At 39.6% G+C, this 23,397-nt stretch overlaps 1 protein-coding gene across 1 annotated transcript in view; it reads right to left on the reverse strand.

Annotated features, from left to right (window-relative positions):
• Window positions 1-243: 243 nt before the first annotated feature.
• Window positions 244-23,397, reverse strand: part of LOC134311870 (cadherin-24) — a 104,318-nt gene continuing 81,164 nt past the window's right edge. The window contains exons 10-14 of the mRNA XM_062993516.1: window positions 11,661-11,969; window positions 11,268-11,472; window positions 7,237-7,651; window positions 6,530-6,583; window positions 244-1,335 (exon numbers count right to left, since the gene is read on the reverse strand). Coding sequence (XP_062849586.1) covers window positions 400-1,335; window positions 6,530-6,583; window positions 7,237-7,651; window positions 11,268-11,472; window positions 11,661-11,969 — 1,919 coding nt within the window. The 3' untranslated portion in view covers window positions 244-399. The remainder of the gene's footprint in view (window positions 1,336-6,529; window positions 6,584-7,236; window positions 7,652-11,267; window positions 11,473-11,660; window positions 11,970-23,397) is intronic.

Raw genomic sequence — 23,397 nt, forward strand, 5'->3', positions numbered from 1 at the left:
GGTTTTAAACGTTTTTGTATAAACATGTATACTGCACCCTGTATTTTTTTTATCAGTTGTGCTAGACTACTTCTTCCAGACTCCCTGGTGGTTATATTGTCTTACACATGGTTCAAAATATAATTTAACTCATATGCATCTCAACTTTTCTTACTCTCTTCTCAGGCACACTCTTTTTTTTTATGTGCTTGCCCAGAATGGTAAATACAAAACAGAACACTAGTCTACACGTATTTGCCAGTTCTGCTTCTCAACACTTATTGCTTTAAATTGCATCAATCATGTTGCGCTCTCTTTCTCTCTCCAATAATTTGGCACTGGATGCTATTTAATCCCACTTCTCTTTCAACCACTACCCACTCTCTAATTTCAGTCTTTGTCTTTCCTTCCATTTCCAAATTACTCCTCCTTCTCTTCTTTCTTTTTATCATTTTGTTTTTGGGCTACTTCTTTTGCCTTCCCCTTTTCCTTTTCAGTTTTGTCCTCTTTCTCCCTCTCTTGGAAAAGTTGGGCTAGTTTGTGAAACCTTGGACCCCAGTCTTCCAGTGCACCACCCCACTCCTCGATGTTGGCTTCTTTGTCTCCCTCGCTTTCTAGGGAACTAAGTGATCCAGCTCTTGACCCTGTGCCCTCCAACCCATACACTTGCACAGAGTCATATGGTGGCTGAGTCGGATCAAAGGTCACCTGTGCCAGGCGTAGCCGTAGAAACTCGCCCACTCTTAAAGCCAGAGACTGACTACCTCCTCTTGGCCTGTTTCTTCCAACTGCCTCATGCACAGTGGGCCAAGCTCCTCCATATCCTAGAATCCGACTAAATGCCCCACGACCTTGTCCAGGGTGGGGCAGCAGCTGGGGCACCATATCTCTTCTGACCAGGCCATAACCCCCCAATCCCTTCTGGTCCTGCCAGTCATTCATTAATTGTTTGCCCTCTGGGATGCACAGTGGAATTCCTCCCTCTGACCTTGCCATCATAAAACTACTTCCCATTTCCAAACCTCCTTGGCCTAAGCTGCCTATGTCATCCTTCTGCTGTTCACCCTGCAGAAAGGTGGCATAACTGCAGCTGAGAAATGGCATGGTATTGTTTGTACCATTTGTGACATCCATGGATCCAACTGCATTCTTTTTTGGTGAAAGTTGACCATGTGAGGACCGCCACCCTGTCTCAGGTATCATGGCCGAATCGCACACCCATCCACGTGAAACGACAGGCTGTGCCAGTGAGCCTGAGCGGGTCAGCACCAATTCACGAGGGGCCAAATCTGACTGCACCTGTTGGGGATGGGAGGGAGCAAGAAGGTCAGAGTGGGTTAGGATGAGCCTACGGCTCTTTAGGGAAAATTATGGAAAAATAAAAGAGATCAGAGGTATTAAAAAGCAGACAAAGTAGTTAGCATATAATGGCAATACAGAAATTGTATTTTGTAAATATAAACAAATTTAGATTTTTCCTAGAACACACTCAAATTGGGAGCAAGGCATGCTTACCACTGTGCTACATCAATTTTCCCATTAAAGGTGATGTTTGAGAACTAAGAATATTAATTGTTGCAGTTCTGCAAGTAGAATTTGATACAAGACTTCAGATGCTTAACAGTCCATGGTTGCTGTTGTCTGATTCTCCTATTCATGATGCACCATACATTTTCAATATAAGACAGATCTGGACTTCAGGCTAGTCAAGCTCACAAGCTCTGTGTCCTACCAAGCTGTGCACATAGCACATGCAAAATGTCTTGCTGAAATACCATTATGAAATACCATAAATGTTGCCTTGATGGCAGTGTATGTCCCTTTAAAATCCCAAAATATGCCTTCACACGTCTCCCATGTCGTGGGCACTGATGCACCCCCATTTGATACCAGCTTTTGCAGCTTTTGATAGTAACAGTCTGGATGGTCATTTTTTTTCCTTTGGCATACATATTTTAAACTTTGTTTTCACAGAACAGGTCATCTAACCACAACACACATTTTTTATGCATTGGAAGACTGCTAAGTGACAGCGATTGAGAAAATAATACCATGTGGCTATCACAGTAGCATGACAGTTGCATTGCAGGCTCAAAGGTCACAATCATTCAGCAGTGATTTCTGGCCTTGCCATGTATGGACTACAATTTCACAGATTTTTAATATGTATGCTAAATTAAAAAAAAGTAAAGTATTTAAAGTATCTAAATTTGAACTGACAATCCTCCCACAACATTTGGCACAAAGTGGTGAGCCATGACCCTTCTTTCCTTGCAAAGACTGAACCTTCGTGATCTTGTGATACCCTCACCTGCTATCACTTCCTCAGCTTCTTATGAAATGTAGGAAATTATGTTTTATTTATTTATTTATTAGAATTTTAATCTTATGTTTTACACTCTTGATTATATTAAAGAGAAACTGTAGTTACTCATTACACAAGATTAATCAGTTCACAAGTTTTAATGTCAAACACAGTCATGGACAATTTTTGTATCATCAATTCCTTGCATGTCCTTCTACTGTGGCAGGAAACCAGAGCTCCCAGAGAAAACCCACGCAGACACAGGGAGAACATGCAAACTCCACACAGAAAGGACCCGGGCCACCCCACCTGGGGATCGAACCCAGGACCTTTTTGCTGTGAGGCAACAGTGCTACCCACTGAGCCACCATGCCGCCCTAGGAAATGATGTAACATGAATATTCTGTAAACATTTTATTCTTATTTTGCCCTGTCCCAACTTTTTTCAGTGTGGTGCAAGCATTAAATGTAACATTTGTTTATATTTACAAACATACACTTGGGTTGAAGTCATTTAAAAAATATATTAGTCAGGATGAACTCATATTTATCCTGTTCACATATTCTGTGTCAACAAACTATAGTTTTAGCAAGTTGTTTAGAACATCTACCTTGTACATGATACAGGCATTTTTTTTCGTCCAACAAATAAACAGATCATTTTTCTTATAATTCACTATATCAAAATTCCAGTGGGTCGGGTCGGTCAGGCGGCGCAGCGGTAAAAACACATGCTGGAACCAGAGCTGGGATCTCGAATACATCGTATCGAATCTCAGCTCTGCCTGCCGGCTAAGTGAACAACGATTGGCCTGTTGTTTAGATATGGGTGGGACTAAGCCGGATGGGGTCTCTCTCACATGACTGGTGCAATTACTCTGCTGGCTGATTGATGGCGCCTGCACAGAGATGAGAAAAGAGTGCTCTCAGGGTGTGTCTCTCCGTACACAACGCTGAGCTGCACTGCACTCGTCAAAGTGTAGGTGATAAGATGCAGGGGAGGCATGGGTTAGCTTCATTCTCCTCAATCAGAGCAGGGATCGTCATTGGTGGAGAGGAGGCATAACGCAATCGGGCAATTGGACACGCTGAAAAAGGGGAGAAAATGCATAAGCTAAATAATAATAATTCCCCCCCCCAGTGGGTCAGAAGTTTACATACACCAAATTGCATGTGCATTTAATACCCCTATATGCAAGTTTAAACATCATGAGACCATGTAGTCACCCCACTGTTCATTAAGGAGATGGGTTTTGTGGAGTAAACATATACAAAAGTACTTTTTGGAGAAATGTCTTCTGGTCTGATGAAATGGAACTGTCTGGCCACAATGACTATTGTTATGTATGCAAGAAAAGGGGGAGGCTCTAAGCCAAAAAACACCATTTCAACCATTAAGTGCAGGGTTGGCAGCATCATATTGTGGGGGTGCTTGGCTGCAGGAGCGACTGGTGCACTTCACAAATTAGATGGAATTATGAGGAAGGAAAATTATGTATAATTTTATACTGAAGAATCCAGAAAGTTAAAACTTGAGCACAAATATGTCTTCCAAATGAGCAATGACCTCAAGCATATTTTCAAAGTTGTGGCAAAATGGCTTAAGGACAACAAAGTAAAGGTAATAGTGTGGCCATTACAAAGCACTGACCTCTATCTCAGAGAAAATGTGCGGAAAGAACTAAAAAGCATGTGTCTGCAAACCTGACTCAGTAACACCAGTTCTGTCAGGAGGAATGTGCCAACATTTCAGCAATGTTAAATTGAAGTTAAATAATTCAAAGGCAATGATACAAAATACCAACCAAGTGTATGTAAACATGGTTAGTATTTGATACCTAGTGAGAGACTGGACATGTGATAAAAGAAATAAATCACTGTAGTTAATTGTAGTAATCATTCTAGTATTATTATTATTAGTAAAGATCCTAACTAACCAAACAGTAGGAATGTGAAATTGGAATATACCTTAGAAATTACGGAAAAAAAAAAACAATTTCACGGACAATTTTGAGTTTTGTTCCCCATATACTAAGGTGTATGTAAACTTATGACTTCAATTGTATTCTTATTTATAGATTTGTATTGCATTTAACAAAATGTTCCAATCCTTCTGGTTTGTAGTCAAGTTACTAGTTTTAAATACATTTTAAATACTTTAACTATTTTTGACCCAGTAGCAGAAGACCACAAATGAACACTAAACTTTTCAATTAAATGTACACATGCCAAACCTAAAGTACTTGGAAACACAAAATTTCTAATCTTAGGCATTGAGAAGTGAGAGTCAACCCCAAAATATAGACTTGAGTCCAAAAACTAAAATAAATATGCTCTGTGGAATCACATTCCAAACAAAGTGGTGATAATTTCACATAAATTAAGCTAACATGGGTTCAGTTAGACATTAACTTAGCAGAATGTTTAATTTAATCATGAATTTTAAAAAAATAAACTCTATACACTATATTATATAGTTTATAAAAGGCAGGGTCACACTAAATTTGTGTAATCAGCTACTCTTAATATTTAAATTAATGTGTGAGTGAAACATGACAGTTTGTGGTAGTTTTACAGACACTGCCTGTTTCAATACATGAGCTACAATCTATTACTGATTACAGTTTGTATGTAATTGCCTTGTGCTGATATGTTTATACTTATCAAGACAGAGAAGCCGTACCATTCTGATGTTTTATTGTAATGTATGTAATGGTACTGTAACATGGCTTATCTGCTGAATTAATTTGGCAGTAAGTGACATAGGAGTCGGGGCCTTCTGCTTTGCCATTTTTGGCTGGCAGAGGGGGCACAGAGGTGATTGATGCTAAATAATGTGTCAGTTTCTCTTAACTGAACTGCCTACACACTTTGGCCACATAAAGCCGGGCATTAGTCTGACAATGACTCTGAGGATTTCATCCCGTTACCTAATAGCAGTCAGGGTACAGTTGGCTATCATTTAAAGGTTTGTGAGACCCCTCACTAATGTTCATCCCCAGACCATCACTGACCCATCGACAAACTGGTCATGCTGGATGATGTTCCAGGCAGCATAATGTTCACCATGGTGTCTCCAGACTTCTGTCACATGTTCATCGTGAACCTGCTCTTATCTGTAAAGGAAACTGTGCAGCAATTCTGGTGTTTTATCTCAAATGCCTATCAAACTGCATGGTGCTGGGCTGTGAGTACAGGTCCAACTAGAAGATGTCGGGGCATCATGTTATCCTCATGGAGTTTGTTTCTGACAGTTTGGTCAGAAACATGCACACCAGTAGCCTGTTGGGGGTCATTTTGTAGGGATCTGGCAATACTCCACCTGTTCCACCTTTTACAATGAAGCAGATACCAGTCCTATCCAGCTCTCCTTGTGTAATGGCCCCTGTGCTCTTAAGCTACAGCAAACCTTCTTATGTACCTGTTGTTTCATTTGCAACAAAGCAGGTGAAATTGATATTTTATGGTGGTGTGCAATGTCAGCACATTTACTTCCTGCTGGGAGTTTTTGGGCCTTATGATGGAACTGCCCTAGGAGTGCAGACTGCCCCAGAGGCAGAATGATGTCCCTTTTAAATCCCTAGGCGTTTTAATTCTCTTATGCATATATTTGCAGCATTTAAAAAGACTTAAATCTGTGCTAAGTTATGATCTGGTTTTAATCATGCAAATCTAGTTTATACAAAATTATTGTCTTTTGATTCAATAAATTAGGTATGGAGTCAAACAGCAACATTGTGCAACAATGGAGTGCAGCCAGTGTATTCTCTAGTTACTGACACCTGAATATCCTTGAACTTTTACACAAGAGACCTAGACAGATTGATATATGAATGGAATGATGGACTTGTGTTTTTAAAATGATAAATGTATTCTTTTGTTTAGAACATGAACCTATCAATGCTTTATGTCAAGGCTAAAAAGAGGGCTGAAAATATGGCTGAAAACAGGGCACAGGTGGCTATTCCTCCTGAAGAAAGTGAGTCTAGCTTGCTTGACTTCAAGATAAGTGTGGCAGACTGTCTTACATGGCAAAATAAGAGGTCCAGCAAACGAAAAGGGAGACGTCTCAAAGTGTTGAGTTCTGTCTTAAAGAGAAGTGTCACAGATGACTAGCTGCGCCTGTTCCACAAAGCAGCATGCGTCTGGACTGTACTGACCAGAGATGGTCGCAGCAAGAGGAAGGCACAAAAATCTGGCTGCAAAGGCATCATCAGGGTGAATTGCTCTAAGTGCAAAGTGTACCTCTGCCTTACCAAGGAGAAAAACTGCTTCAAGAGCTTTCACACTGACATATGCCTGCATGCACATGTATACCTTTTTGGTATATTTTCAATAAGGACAATCAATTCATTTTTCGATAAAATTGTTATTCTTACACTTATGTATACTGTACACTGACAGTTTCTGATGGTTTTAACATTTTTCCAGTGAAAATAATTAAATTCATAAAAAGACAGTTGTAACCTAGCGGGTTAAGGAACTGGACTAGTAATCAAAAGGTCGCTGGTTCAAGCCCCACCTCTGCCATGCTGCCACTGTTGGGCCCTTAAGCAAGGCCCTTAACCCTCAATTGCTTAGAATGTATACTGTCTTAGTTCTGTAAGTCGCTTTGGATAAAAGCATCTGCTAAATGCTGAAAATGTAAATGGGAAAAATGTGAATAAAAGTAAGTTGTATGATCTATAAAATTTCATGTTGCACATCAAAAAATATGAATATACCATATTCGTTGTTGCATAGTGTTACCATATGGCAACGTACCAAAAGAACCCCTTAAAAATGTTTTTTAAAAGACAAAAATTAAATATGTATTAATTTTAAGTGATAAACACTGTAAAAAATGTTTCCATGATGGGATAATAATGTGTGCAGTAGAGGGTTAATAGGGCCAGTGTGTTAATGTGTAAGCTAATAAATTTCAAATTTATTAAAAGCAGAAACTTGTTTACCCAGTTCAGATCTTGGCTTAGCTGGGCATTACTGCCCAAATCATCCTTGGAATCATGTTTTTGTGGCGTTTCTTCTTCAGATATGGTGGCTCCATCTTGGGGTGTAGCTATTTCTTTGGAGCTGTAGCTTCTTTCTCCAGGTCCCATGTACAAGGCCCCTGTAGACACCATTGCTCCTTTATTCTGTATTACGAGTGAATGATCTAGCTGACCTCCAGGAAAGTGATATCCTAGTTCAGCCAGACTAGACTCGTAGGGACCCTGTGAACGACGAACCACAGGGAGAGTCTGGCTGCTGTAACACAGACCACTGTAAAGTGGAGCATGGCTGGGGTACTGTCCACTGTCCAGAGCTGCTGATTGGGTCCAGTTGCTGTATGTTTGTGATTTATCTTGGCCACGCTGAGAGTAGCGTCTAGACAATAAGAGTCATATTATTATCCACAGTATGGTGTCTATATACAACATATTTACTGTGATGTGAAAAGTATTTGTCACTCAACTAATTTGTTCTATGTTTGCCCATTTGTCACATTTAAATGTTTCAGATCTTCCGACAAATTTTAATACAGGATAAAGAGAACACAAATTAGTTAAACAGTAACTGCCCCGATAAACCTAATAACTGGTTGTGCCACCTTTGGCAGTAACAACTGCAAGGTAATGTTTGGAATAACTTGTGAGTAGTCTTTTTTTATAGCTGTGGAGGAACTTTGGCCCTCAAGTCAGGATTTTGAATCAGCCACTACTAAAAACATTAAATTTGTTTCTTTTAGCCATACTTATGTGAACTTGCTTGTGTGCTTTGGATCATTGTCCTCCTGCATAACTCAAATAAACTTAAGATCACAAACTTTAGATCACACACTGATGGGCAGACATACTTCTTCAGGATTCATGGTTCCATCAGTTATGACAAGTCATCCAGGTCCTGCGAAAGCAAAGCAGCCCAAGGCCAACACACAGGTTTGACTGTTGGTATGATTTTCTTATGTTATGTTAGCTTTACACCAGACGTAATGGGACCCATATTATTTCAAATGTTTTACCTTTGACCAGGGGCGATTTAATGCACGGGCTTACCTGGGCTTCAGCCCAGGGGCCCCGAATAATTGAGGGCCCCGGATTGGCTGTTTTATTTTTTATTTATTTTGTTAGTTATTTTGGTTAATAAGAATGGGGAAGCTTACAAAATCATTTACGCGTTATTCATATTTCTGACTGTTGATTGGCCAGATAAACGAGCTGCCGTAATTCTGATTGGTGGTTTCAGTTAAGCAACGTGAACGTTAGAGCTAGTATGTGAGTGACATTCAGCTCAGCCAATCAGAATGCAGCACCAGGTTTATACATGTCCGTTCGGACGTTCTGCAGTTAGTTTTGTATATGAGACTCGCCTTATGGTTCCAGCATTGAAGTTCGGGTTCTGGAACTAGGCGATCTAAAGTGCTGTAATGCTCATTGAAGTCCTGACTAAACAGTTAAAGTGACTCTACCCTGTCGTGTGTGTTTATTCCCACACCTCCACCACCGCAAAGCAATAGACCCGTAACATCCCCACCGGACAGCGGCTAGGTGAGCCGACCCTCTACGGAAGCAAGTGGCTAATGCTAGCGGTAAAGTGCCGCGATAACGAAAGTAAAAAAAACACGGCAATGTTTTCGTTAAGTAAAATATAAAAATAACTAAAAGACAATAAAATATCAGAATGCATGTAATCACACTACACAGTGAGTGCACAGCAAGGGATTTTGGGAATCTGTGTAACCTGCTTAACGTTACTAGACTATATACAGTGTATCACAAAAGTGAGTACACCCCTCACATTTCTGCAAATATTTCATTATATCTTTTCATGGGACAACACTATAGACATGAAACTTGGATATAACTTAGAGTAGTCAGTGTACAACTTGTATAGCAGTGTAGATTTACTGTCTTCTGAAAATAACTCAACACACAGCCATTAATGTCTAAATGGCTGGCAACATAAGATGCGCCACAGGTGCTCAATTGGGTTTAGTCCATCACCTTTACCTTCAGCTTCCTCAGCAAGGCAGTTGTCATCTTGGAGGTTGTGTTTGGGGTCGTTATTCTGTTCGAAAACTGCCATGAGGCCCAGTTTTCGAAGGGAGGGGATCATGCTCTGTTTCAGAATGTCACAGTACATGTTGGAATTCATGTTTCCCTCAATGAACTGCAGCTCCCCAGTGCCAGCAACACTCATGCAGCCCAAGACCATGATGCTACCACCACCATGCTTGACTGTAGGCAAGATACAGTTGTCTTGGTACTTCTCACCAGGGCGCCGCCACACATGCTGGACACCATCTGAGCCAAACAAGTTTATCTTGGTCTCGTCAGACCACAGGGCATTCCAGTAATCCATGTTCTTGGACTGCTTGTCTTCAGCAAACTGTTTGCGGGCTTTCTTGTGCGTCAGCTTCCTTCTGGGATGACGACCATGCAGACCGAGTTGATGCAGTGTGCGGCGTATGGTCTGAGCACTGACAGGCTGACCTCCCACGTCTTCAACCTCTGCAGCAATGCTGGCAGCACTCATGTGTCTATTTTTTAAAGCCAACCTCTGGATATGATGCCGAACACGTGGACTCAACTTCTTTGGTCGACCCTGGCGAAGCCTGTTCCGAGTGGAACCTGTCCTGGAAAACCGCTGTATGACCTTGGCCACCATGCTGTAGCTCAGTTTCAGGGTGTTAGCAATCTTCTTATAGCCCAGGCCATCTTTGTGGAGAGCAACAATTCTATTTCTCACATCCTCAGAGAGTTCTTTGCCATGAGGTGCCATGTTGAATATCCAGTGGCCAGTATGAGAGAATTGTACCCAAAACACCAAATTTAACAGCCCTGCTCCCTATTTACACCTGGGAACTTGACACATGACACCAGGGAGGGACAACGACACATTTGGGCACAATTTGGACATGTTCACTGTGGGGTGTACTCACTTATGTTGCCAGCTATTTAGACATTAATGGCTGTGTGTTGAGTTATTTTCAGAAGACAGTAAATCTACACTGCTATACAAGCTGTACACTGACTACTCTAAGTTATATCCAAGTTTCATGTCTATAGTGTTGTCCCATGAAAAGATATAATGAAATATTTGCAGAAATGTGAGAGGTGTACTCACTTTTGTGATACACTGTATATATATATATATATTTATTTATTTTATTTTATTTTTATTGTACTGGGGCCCATGAGCTGCCACTGAACACTCTGTTGTCTTGCGTTGTGTACTGATTTTATGAAAACTATACGTGGGGGCCCACAAGCATCTGTAGCCCCTGGGCCCACAGGCAGATTAAATCGCCTCTGTCTTTGACATCAGTCCACAGAATACTATCCTAACTATCTTAGGGGTCATCTAGATGTTTTGGCAAATATGAAACAAGCATTTATGTACTTTTTGGTCAGCAGTGGCTTGTGCTTTGCAACTCATGGAAGGTGTCTTTCTTATAGTGGAATTGTGTAAATTGACTTTAACTGAGGCAAGTGAGGCCTGCAGTTCTTTAGATGTTCATTCAAGTTTATTTGTGGTATTTTAGATCCCTGGTCAATGTGTTCTTGATGAAATTCTGGTGACTGGCCACCCCTGGGAAGGTTTACAACTGTGTTGATATTCAGATTCAGCAGATCTGGCATGCCTTGATGTGTTTAGTTAATTGTCAGATTAATTTGATTAACTTGTTTATTCAGTAGCTAAGGTAGCAATATCTACAGGGGGCAGGCAGTGCAGCAATTTATCTTCAATAAATAAAATCATGATTTAAAAAGCATTTTCTGTTTACTTGTGTTATTTTTGTCTAATATTTACAATATTATGATGATTATTATGGAACATTTAAGTGTGACGAATATGCCAAAATAGAAAAAATGGGAAGGGGCAAAAACTTTTACAAAGTATTGTATATTTGTTTCACTATTAACATATGCCAGCCAGGCAGAAATACTGAACAGCCTGCTTGTCTAATCTGTCAGCACAAATTTAGTCCAGACTGACTTACATATTTCTGCTGTCAAGGGTGCGGTATCCCCTGTGAGCACTGTGGGGGGCACTCTGAAGCGCTGTGATGTCAAAGGCAGCAGTGTCTGCTTCACCACCTCCCTCATCATCATATGTGATAATGTTTTCCCTCACATCGTCCTCTTCCAGAGGAGAAAGGGAGTCTCTTTTTTGTCTACGTAGGGCCAGAGACAGAGCACTGACAGCTAGAGAAAGAATGAAAATGGAGAAAAAGGTGAAAATAAATTTTAGTTATTTACAAAAATGGATGAGCATATTGTCTGTGGTATTACTCATTGTTACTGTAATAAAATTGCAGTGTGCTCTAAAGAGAAAATCTTCAACTGATACCACTGAATTTCAATTTACCAAGCAGCAGGCACAGATAAATTACCCAGAAGTGTGGCTCCGCATGCCAAAATTGCCAGCAGTGCAGCTGTGCTGAGTCCTGGAGAGGGCAGGGAGGATTGTTGGAGCAGACAAACAGTTTCCCTGTCCCATTCCTCATGGCTCTGCTTTTCTTTTTCCCCAGCCTGTGCACCTCCTCTCAGACAGGGACACACTGACACTGTGACTGTCCCTGTGCTTGTCAGACCTGAGGATGCGTCCCTGATTATCAGTGGAACATAAAATGTAAGAGACGAAAAGGAAGACCGGGAGAGTGTGTGGAGGGGTGATATTAGCACCAGGCTTGCAGTGGGACCTTCAGTGAGATAAACAAAGAAAATAGAAAAATGCATTGTTAAAAAGAGAAGGGGTTTAGAAAGATACTTAAACTTAAAGAAAGACAATACATAAAAGAAAGTTTTATGGGAAAAAATGTATAACAAAAAATAAAAATCAGTTTGTAAGCCAGTAAATTTGTATACATAAAGCTAAAACAAAGGCTTGACTTAAGATAGATGATTGGCATGACATGCAGACCATTACACATGGTGGGTGTGTTCGAAAACCTAGTGAGCTCTCTACATAGACAGCATTTTACATCATCCTACGTGTACTCCCGAAGACTATAAGAAGGCTCTTAGATGCCTTAAAATGCTGTCTAGTAAGGTACCTTAAATTTGAACTGTATTTTGACTGAATAATGAGAAAGCATATGATGCTGCCTTAACGGTGAAGGCAATCCCAGCATTCAGTGTGGCACAACTTTTCTCACAAAAAAATTATGTCAGACAAATGCAGAGCAACGAACAGAGTTATTTTCAAATTTAAATAAATTATCATTGATTTTTAATTCGTATAAAAGTGTACAAGTGTCATTTATTTGCAAATTCGGGCTTGTCAGTGACTATAATCGTTTTCAGTATACTGAGAGAGATGTTGGTTGACATACTAGCTCGTTGTGCTGCCTCAGCCCATTGGTTTGAATGATATGAGGCTAACTGTGTTAGCTTAGTCAGCGAAAACTGATGTAATCGCTGTTTAAGTAGCGCGTCTGAATAACCTGACTTATTAGTCGATGATTTATTACAATTCTCTCTACTTAGGCAGCTGCCTATGTAGGAAGTAGAAAGCAAGGCAGCTCACTAGGTTTTTAAACAGACCAAGTGTGTAAATGACTTCCTTTACAGCTGTTTAAAAAACACTTAAAATGGGTTTGGTTAAACAAAAGTCATGCCTCATCCTCATTTATTTACCCAACAGCAGTGGCACCATTTACTTGAGGAAAAATCATTATTATACCTATATGTCCATGGGGCAATATCTAATGGGTTTTTAACAAGTCCTTGTAGTTTTAAATGAGTGACCCTGCTTGCTGCTACTCCAGTGTTAACAGGATGACTCAGCTTAAACCTGCAGCCAAGAATGTTGGATAGCTAATAAAAGTCTTGATGCTAAGAAATGGCAATACCTCTTCTAAAAGCCCAGTAGATGTGACACCTCTCAGCCCTTACATCATTGACCGTAAACTGATGTAAGCTCAACAAACATAAGAAGTCTCCAAAGAAAACAGGTGTTTATTAAGTCAAAGTCAGACAGTTAGCCACAGCATTAAAAATGCGACCTAAAGCACTGTAATGCAAAAAGAACCATAAATAAATTTTTCTTGCACCATGTTTTCAGACAGTGAAAATGTATGCTGTGGTCAGATGAGTCCATATTTTAGCATGTTTTATGAAAAAAAGGACATTAGGTACTTTATGGCACAGATGGAAAGGACCATCTAGAACCAAGGGGTGGGCAAACTTTTTGGGCCACACTGGGTTTTAAGAATTGACAGATGGGCTGGGTGGGTGTGGGTGTGGGGGTTTGGAACTAATATAAATTACAACCCCTGGCAAAAATTATGGAATCACCACTCTTGGAAGATGTTCTTTCAATTGTTTAATTTTGTAGAAAAAAAAGAAATCACAGACATGCCACAAAACTATCATTTCTCAAACTGTCAACCCTCTGGCATTAAGAAACAATAAAAAAAGAAACAAATATAATAGTTGTGGTCAGTCACAATTGCTTTTTTTTAGATCAAGTAGAGGAAAAAAATATGGAATCACTCAAATCTGAGGAAAAAATTATGGAATCATTAGAAAACACTGCACCATTATTACTTTGTTGCACCACCTCTGGCTTTTATAATGGTTTAAACTCTATGAGGCATGGAGTTAACTAATGACAAACAGTATTCTTCATCAATCTGCCTTCAACTGTCTCTTGCTGTTGCCAGATCAGCTTTGCAGGTTGGAACCTTGTCATTGACCATTTTCTTCAATTTCCACCAGAGATTTTCAAATGGATTGAGATCCGGACTATTTGCAGGCCATGCCATTGACATTATATGTTTTCTTGAAGGAAAGTTTTCACGTCCTTTGCCCTATGGCAAGATGCATTATCATCTTGAAAAATGAAGTCATCATCACCAAACATCCTTTCAACTGATGGAATAAGAAAAGCGTCCAAAATTTCAATGTGGACTTTGGCATTTATAGAAGACCATCTCCCCTGTGCCTTTACCCGACATGCAGGCCCATATCATCAACAACTGTGGAAATTAACATGTTTTCTTTAGGCAGTTATCTTCATAAATTTCATTGGACAGACACCAAACAAAAGTTCCAGCATCATCACCTTGCCCAATGCAGATTCGCGATTCATCACTGAAGATCACTTTTATCCAGTCACCCACAGTCCACGATTGCTTTTCTTTAGCCTACTTTAACCTTGTTCTTTTCTTTTTAGGTGTTAATGGTGGCTTTTGTTTGGCTTTTCTGTATGTAAATCCCATTTCTTTTAGGTGATTTCTTACAGTTCAGTCACAGACATTGACTCCACTTTCCGGCCACTTGTTTCTCATTTGTTTTGTTGTGCATTTTCTGTTTTCAAGACATATTGCTTTGTTTTCTATCTTGATGCTTTGATGTCTTACTTGGTCTACCAGTATGCTTCCCTTTTACAACCTTCCCATTTTGTTTGTACTTGGTCCAGATTTTAAACACAGCTTACTGGGAACAACCAACATCTTTTGCGACATTCCACAATGATTTATCTTCTTGAAGGAGTTTTATAATCCTCTCATTTGTTTCAACTGACATATCTTGTGTTGGAACCATGATTCATGACAATCTGCTTTGTGCAACAGCTCTCCGAGGTGTGAGCACTCTTTTTAAACTGAAGAATAATTAGCAAATCTAATCTGCTGCAGATGTTTTGTTTTTAAACTGCAAATTACAGAGTGATTCCATAATTTTTTCCTCAGATTTGAGTGATTCCATATTTTTTTCCTCTACTTGATCTAAAAAAAGCAATTGTGACTGACCACAACTATTATATTTGTTTCTTTTTTTATTGTTTCTTAATGCCAGAAGGTTGACATTTTGAAAAATGATAGTTTTGTGGCATGTCTGTGATTTATTTTTTTTCTACAAAATTAAACAATTGACAGAACATCTTCCAAGAGTGGTGATTCCATAATTTTTGCCAGGGGTTGTACATGTGAAACTCATGTGAAATCTAAGAAATAAAGATTGCCCACCTACCTTATTCAGTTTCAGTGGGAACAGTGTTGTTGGTTACCCTTTTTTGCCAGTGTATCGAATTTTGGTGACATTCAAACCTTTATTTTCATGATTAAATACTTGGGCTGCGTCCGGAATCGCATACTTCCATACTCAATAGTACGCGAAATGAGGACGCGAGAGCGGTTAGTATGTCCGAATACATAGTATACACAAAGAGGTACGCGAGAAGTACCCAGATGACCTACTTATTGGGCAGCCATGTTTGAGTATGCAAGCGATGCACACTTGCGGTCCGTTAATGTATCCCATAATGCAACTGGAGCTGCGTAGGCGTTCGAAGCGTAATAAGAAACAAGAAAGATAGTGGTCCTCTGTTTACAAGTGTAAGTAAGATAAATAAAATAAAACATTTTAAAGACGAATTAATAACAAAAAGACGATAAATATCCAAAAGTTTGGCGAGTGGGGTTTGTAATGAGTCTGTAACCATGGTGATATTACGTCATCACGTCCCACGTCATCACTTGACGTTGGAAAGATGGCGGATGTAGTGCGTAGCAGTGTTGTGTGCATACTGCATACTTCTGTACTGGAAGTATGTACTTTTTTACTGGCAGAGTAGTGCATACTTCCTCCAATCTAGTACATACTCTCTAAGTATGCGATTCCGGACGCAGCTTTGGTGTATAGCCATCAAAACAAAACCAATTAATCATTTAAAGCAGCACTTTCGACATAAGTTAATGGTTTATGTGTGACGTTTTAAACCAGCCAAGTGGTTAGATCACGCTGGCGTGATAGGCGACTCCAAAGGTGTAGTAGGGCTCAGTGCGATGGCAAATGTGAAAAACGAGTATCTCTGTGTAGACCAGATAGACTCGGCTTTAACAAAGGTCGGTAGTGTTTGGCGTGCGCCATCTAGTGGAATCAATTGAAATGCAAGGTATGGCAGGGAAAAGGTGAAATTAATGCGGTTGTAGGACAATTTTGTAAATACTCAGCGGGCCGGATTAAACAGCCTAACAGGCCGTAGTTTGCCCACCACTGATCTAGACTGTAAAGGTGCAAAAGACAGCATCTACAGTATATAGTATGGGGGTGCATAGGTTACTTGCATGTTTAAAGGTACCATTAACACAAAGGCATACACAGAGAGACAGACAGTGGGTGTCTGAAAACCTAGTGAGCTCTCTACATAGACAGCAGTTTACGTCATCATACGCATGCTCCCGAGAAGAAGGCTGTCGAATTTCTAGATGCCTTAAAATGATGTCTGGTAAGGCACCTTAAACTTGAACTGCATTTTGACTGAATAACGAGAAAGCATCTGATGCTGCCTTAGCGGTGAAGGCAATCCCAGCATTCTGTGTCACAACTTTTCTCACAAAAAATGAATGAGGAGCAACGAACGGAGTTATTTTCAAACATAAATAAATTACCATTGATTTTTAATTCATATAAACGTGTCATTTATTTGTAAATTCTGGCTTGTCAGTGCCAATTTAACTGTTTATGGTGCACGGAGGGAGATGTATTTTGACATGCTAGTACGTTGTGCCACCTCATCCCAATGGTTTGAATGACATGAGGTTAACTGCGTTAGCTTAGTAAGCGAAAACTGATGGAATCACTGTAATCGCTGTCTAAGTAGCACGTCTGAATAACCTGACTATTCTAAGTTAGCTTAAATTACTAAGCTTTGATTACTAACAAAAAATTCTAGGCAGCTGCCTATATAGGCAATAGACAGCAAGGCAGCTCACTAGGTTTTTAAACAGACATGTTGACATCAAGGCATTTTTGGTCATTTTCTAGATTTAAAAAAACAAATAATACTCCACATTCCTCTGAAGTGTTGTAGGACCAGAGGAAGTAAATCATAACCTTCTTCATAGTTCAGAACTTTTATGGATACCAAAGATAAAAGGACTACGTTAAAGCACACCTAATTCATTGTCATGTTCATGTAACCAGTTTGAGATGATATGATGCATTTAAGCAATAGAACACGAGAGGGAGTGTGTTATTGCGAATAACATCACGGCTGTGATTCGGTCGCAGGCATGAGCCAAAGGCGAGTGCCATAGATCATCAACTCATCAGCGGAGTAATACAGTTGTGGTGTGAAAAGGCTTAGAACGCTTCTCAACCAATCAGATTGTAAGGTCGGAACTAACTGTTGTATAATATAATGCTAGAAGTAGCCATTTTAAGATGTACATCATGTCTTTAAAAGGAAACAAGGTCAACAACCATAATCATACAGGATTTGACATTTAAATAATGATTTGTATTAGGGTTCTGAGAAGCCTTACTGTACACCACTGTTAACTTTTTAGGTTGCAGTAGCCTTCCTGTTCTCAGACTGTTCTCGTATGACCTTTCCTATTAAGAAGTTGTTTTCAAGCACAGAACTAGGACATTCCCTGTAAAAGCTTTGATTACTAATTAAATTTTTATCTACTGGGCCAATATTCCTGTCTCAATTGCATGTAGGAACAAAAAATTTACTCAGAATTGGCAGTTGTACAAATGTGATGATTCCTAATATTTTCTCGAATACTCACTCTTCCTTGGCATTCCATAAACACCATTTATTTTCAAAACTGTTTACACCTCAGGACATTTCAATACCCCAACAGTTCAAGTTAATTTATCCAGCTCAAGACAAAACATTAAATGCAACTACACCTTGCTTTTTTCATACTGGACATTTTTAATTATTCTATATCATACACACCAATTTATATTGAGCTTACTGAACCACACACTATTGCACAACTGTCGACTTCTACACAACCTCCCACAGGTCACCCTTCTTCAAAAAAGCATATAAACCACATTTTTTTATCTTGACACCTACCAATCACCTTGGACAATATCCTACGCTGCTTTCACATGACACTCTCTGGATATTTCTTACCATCTACCTCTATAACCCAGTTTTTTATGGTACTATAAATTTACAAAGCATTTAATCTTGCAGACTATCCAGGCATATACAGTATGTCCTCACAATTGTAGATGATACATTGATTTTACGATCAAACAAAGCAAGACTAATCAACCTTATGTTTCCTATTTAGAATCTATCCAAGCATGCCTGCAAAATCTATCAAGACTGTGTAGGGTTGCACTCACTACTGAGAAGGCAGAAGGGCATGATCCTGTAACCAAGCCATGCCACTAATCTCCATGCCAGATAAACTCATTACAGAACCCCTTCCTGAAAGAATGGCTCCTGAAGTTTCTAAAAATTCATTAAAATTAGTAGTGTGTGTAATTAGTATTGTGCATACTGTGGATACCTAATAAAATGATTTGGATTTAGTCTTATTGTTTTAAGTGAAAACTATGAAATTTTTATGCATTAAGTTACATTTACTTATTGTTTATTAGCCACTTCAGCTTAATTATGTTACATACTTGTAGTGTAATTTTCCCAAATTAAACATCACAAATTTAACTGACAATTTATTTAAACAAAGTAACTTTATTAAGTAACACCAAATGCTCACACCTATTAGCATTATCTTAAGATCTGATTTACCAATGTAGAAAAACAGAATGTTGAATATTAGTCAATAAAACAAAATAAAAATACAAATAAAATCAAATAAAATTAGACTTTGTAGGTGCTGCTGTACTGCACTTAAGAAAAAATACTACCCTCAGAAAAAAAGGTGCTTTAATGCATTCAATATGAATGAGTTGAGTGCACAACCTGACAATAGCAGAGAACAAATCAAATACAGAATTACCTTAACATGTTTGCCATTAAACAAGATACCAGTCTACAGTTTTAACATATTCATTAATGATGTAATTTTTACAAGACATTTTGGAAAATGTTTACAGATTAGTATGTCCCTAACAAACTCAATTTAAAGAGATGTCGACAATCACAGCCATTCTTGTTTCATGACTTCATTGTTGTTCAAACGTTAATTTGACTACCCAAGTGTTTTGTTCTTCAGACCAAGAACTTTAGGGGAGAGCTTTGATCCATCCATTTGCTCAAGGACTTAAGCTCTTTTGGTCAAGCCAAATTCAGTGCATAGATTACTCTGAGTATTACCGCACAGGCTTGTGCAACAGATTTGATGTTGTCCAGAATATTCTCCAAAAGCTTCAACGTCTTGTTCGAAGACATAAATGCCCATTTTAGTGTTGTGTTGGTCTCTCAAGAAGTCTTCACCTTGAATGTCCTACAAATGAAATCTTGTTATAAATACTCTGTTGTACTACTTGTTCCTTAAAGGCTAAGTTCACTTTCTCATTTGAGCTTTTCTAAATACCTTTTGTGTGGTTTTCAGGTACTTTAGACAGTTTTATCAAATATAAATCACTTTCTGTAATGATTCTAAATCTGCCTAACACAGCAGGATTTAACCAAAAAGTCTTCCATATGACAGCCCATATATTGCTTTATTACAAACATTGTGCACACACCTTTCAATGAATCTGTTAAAACTCTTGTTTAGAATAGGCATTCCTGAAAGGCCAATTTATTAGTGTGTCTAATGCACAAAAAGCATCACCCCAGTTCACCTCACTTGCATGCCTTTGTACTGTGGGAGGAGGAAATCCACACAGACATCAGAAGAACATACAAACTCCACACAGAAAGGACCCAGACAGCTCCACATGGAAATTGAACCCAGGACCTTCTTGCTGTGAGGCGACAGCACTACCCACCAAGCCACTGTGCTGCCAAAGTCCTAACACTAGGGATAGGCAATATAATATTCACAACAATACTGGCATGTTTTTTTGCTATATTGCCACATAGTAAGATAACCACCATTAGATTACTATATAGATTATTACAAATTGTTCAATATTAGATACAAATTTAGTTTTATAAAATATAATTGTCACTTAATTCAATATAAATATCAAAACTGAAACAGAAAACTGCCCTTACCAGAGACCTGAGGCAATGTCACAGAATCCTTATCACACCTTTTTCTATGAAAGAAATGGCATTTAAATGACGTTAAATCAAAAAACTGGAACAAGCCATAAACATTATAATTTACAGATATGAGTTCTTTTTTGGCAGAAATACAACAATATGTATTATTTAACTTCACATCAACCAATACAGCACCAGCGCGATGAATAAAAGTTATTACTATAATTTGAATCATATAGACGCTCCTCGACTTACAACAGGGTCAGGTTTCGACAAATCCATCGTAAGTTGATTGATTGGTAAACCAAGGGTTTTTTATATATACTGATATGTATCATAGCCTACCTTAAAATGCTAAGTCAATATCTGTGGAAGATTATCGTACTGCGTATCGCTTAAATTATTATTATGGCTACTGTATACCCCAAATTCAAAATTCAGAATATGGCTTCTGCTCTATGTGTATTAATTTGCATCATAGGATTCCCATTGTAAAATCAAAATATCGTATGAAGAGCCACCGCTTAACTAACCATAATCTGTCATTTATCAAATAAAGTGGGATCAAACGATTATATAGATATATACAGTATCTCACCAAAGTGAATACACCCCTCACATTTTTGCAAATATTTTATTATATCTTTTCATAGGACAACACTATAGAAATGAAACTTGGATACAACTTAGAGTAGTCAGTGTACAGCTTGTATAGCAGTGTAGATTTACTGTCTTCTGAAAATAACTCAACACACAGCCATTAATGTCTAAATAGCTGGCAACATAAGTGAGTACACCCCACAGTGAACATGTCCAAATTGTGCCCAAATGTGTCGTTGTTCCTCCCTGGTGTCATGTGTCAAGGTCCCAGGTGTGAATGGGGAGCAGGGCTGTTAAATTTGGTGGTTTGAGTACAATTCTCTCATACTGGCCACTGGATATTCAACATGGCACCTCATGGCAAAGAACTCTCTGAGGATGTGAGAAATAGAATTGTTGCTCTCCACAAAGATGGCCTAGGCTATAAGAAGATTGCTAACACCCTGAAACTGAGCTACAACACGGTGGCCAAGGTCATACAGCGGTTTTCCAGGACAGGTTCCACAGGGTCGACCAAAGAAGTTGAGTCCACGTGTTCGGCGTTATATTCAGAGGTTGGCTTTAAAAAATAGACACATGAGTGCTGCCAGCATTGCTGCAGAGGTTAAAGAAGTGGGAGGTCAGCCTGTCAGTGCTCAGACCATATGCCGCACACTGCATCAACTCGGTCTGCATGGTCGTCATCCCAGAATGAAGGTGACGCACAAGAAAGCCCGCAAACAGTTTGCTGAAGACAAGCAGTCCAAGAACATGGATTACTGGAATGCCCTGTGGTCTGATGAGACCAAGATAAACTTGTTTGGCTCAGATGGTGTCCAGCATGTGTGGCGGCGCCCTGGTGAGGAGTACCAAGACAACTGTCTCTTGCCTACAGTCAAGCATGGTGGTGGTAGTATCATGGTCTTGGGCTGCATAAGTGCTGCCGGCACTGGGGAGCTGCGGTTCATTGAGGGAAACATGAATTCCAACATGTACTGTGACATTCTGAAGCAGAGCATGCTCCCCTCCCTTCGAAAACTGGGCCGCATGGCAGTTTTCCAACACGATAACGACCACAAACACACCTCCAAGATGACAACTGCCTTGCTGAGGAAGCTGAAGGTCTAGCACCTGTGGGGCATCCTCAAGTGGAAGGTGGAGGAGTTCAAGGTGTCTAACATCCACCAGCTCCGTGATGTCATCATGGAGGAGTGGAAGAGGATTCCAGTAGCAACCTGTGCAGCTCTGGTGAATTCCATGCCCAAGAGGGTTAAGGCAGTGCCAGATAATAATGGTGGTCACACAAAATATTGACACTTTGGGCACAATTTGGACATGTTCACTGTGGGGTGTACGCACTTGTGTTGCCAGCCATTTAGACATTAATGGCTGTGTGTTGAGTTATTTTCAGAAGACAGTAAATCTATACTGCTAAACAAGCTGTACACTGACTACTCTAAGTTATATCGAAGTTTCATTTCTATAGTGTTGTCCCATGAAAAGATATAATAAAATATTTGCAGAAATGTGAGATACTGTATACTGAAATGTGAGATACTGTATATATACTGGTGCTGGTCATAAAATTAGAATATCATGAAAAAGTTGATTTATTTCAGTAATTCCATTCAAAAAGTGAAACTTGTATATTATATTCATTCATTACACACAGACTGATATATTTCAAATGTTTATTTCTTTTAATGTTGATTATTATAACTGACAACTAATGAAAACCCCAAATTCAGTATCTCAGAAAATTTGAATATTACTTAAGACCAACACAAAAAAAGGATTTTTAGAAATGTTGGCCAACTGAAAAGTATGAACATGAAAAGTATGAGCATGTACAGCACTCAATACTTAGTTGGGGCTCCTTTTGCCTGGATTACTGCAGCAATGCGGCATGGCATGGAGTCCATCAGTCTGTGGCACTGCTCAGGTGTTATGAGAGTCCAGGTTGCTCTGATAGTGGCCTTCAGCTCTTCTGAATTGTTGGGTCTGGCGTATCGCATCTTCCTCTTCACAATACCCCATAGATTTTCTATGGGGTTAAGGTCAGGTGAGTTTGCTGGCCAATTAAGAACAGGGATACCATGGTCCTTAAACCAGGTACTGGGAGCTTTGGCACTGTGTGCAGGTGCCAAGTCCTGTTGGAAAATGAAATCTGCATTTCCATAAAGTTGGTCAGCAGCAGGAAGCATGAAGTGCTCTAAAACTTTCTGGTAGACGGCTGCGTTGACCTTGGACCTCAGAAAACACAGTGGACCAACACCAGCAGATGACATGGCACTCCAAACCATCACTGACTCTGGAAACTTTACACTGGACCTCAAGCAACGTGGATTCTGTGCCTCTCCTCTCTTCCTCCAGACTCTGGGACCTTGATTTCCAAAGGTAATGCAAAATTTACTTTCATCAGAGAACATAACTTTGGACCACTCAGCAGTCCTTTTTGTTTTTAGCCCAGGCGAGACGCTTCTGACGCTGTCTCTTGTTCAAGAGTGGCTTGACACAAGGAATGCGACAGCTGAAACCCATGTCTTGCATACGTCTGTGCGTGGTGGTTCTTGAAGCACTGACTCCAGCTGCAGTCCACTCTTTGTGAATCTCCCACACATTTTTGAATGGGTTTTGTTTCACAATCCTCTCCAGGGTGCGGTTATCCCTATTGC

This window comes from Trichomycterus rosablanca, chromosome 4, assembly GCF_030014385.1.
Source record: "Trichomycterus rosablanca isolate fTriRos1 chromosome 4, fTriRos1.hap1, whole genome shotgun sequence".
In the NCBI taxonomy this organism is placed as follows: Eukaryota; Metazoa; Chordata; class Actinopteri; order Siluriformes; family Trichomycteridae; genus Trichomycterus; species Trichomycterus rosablanca.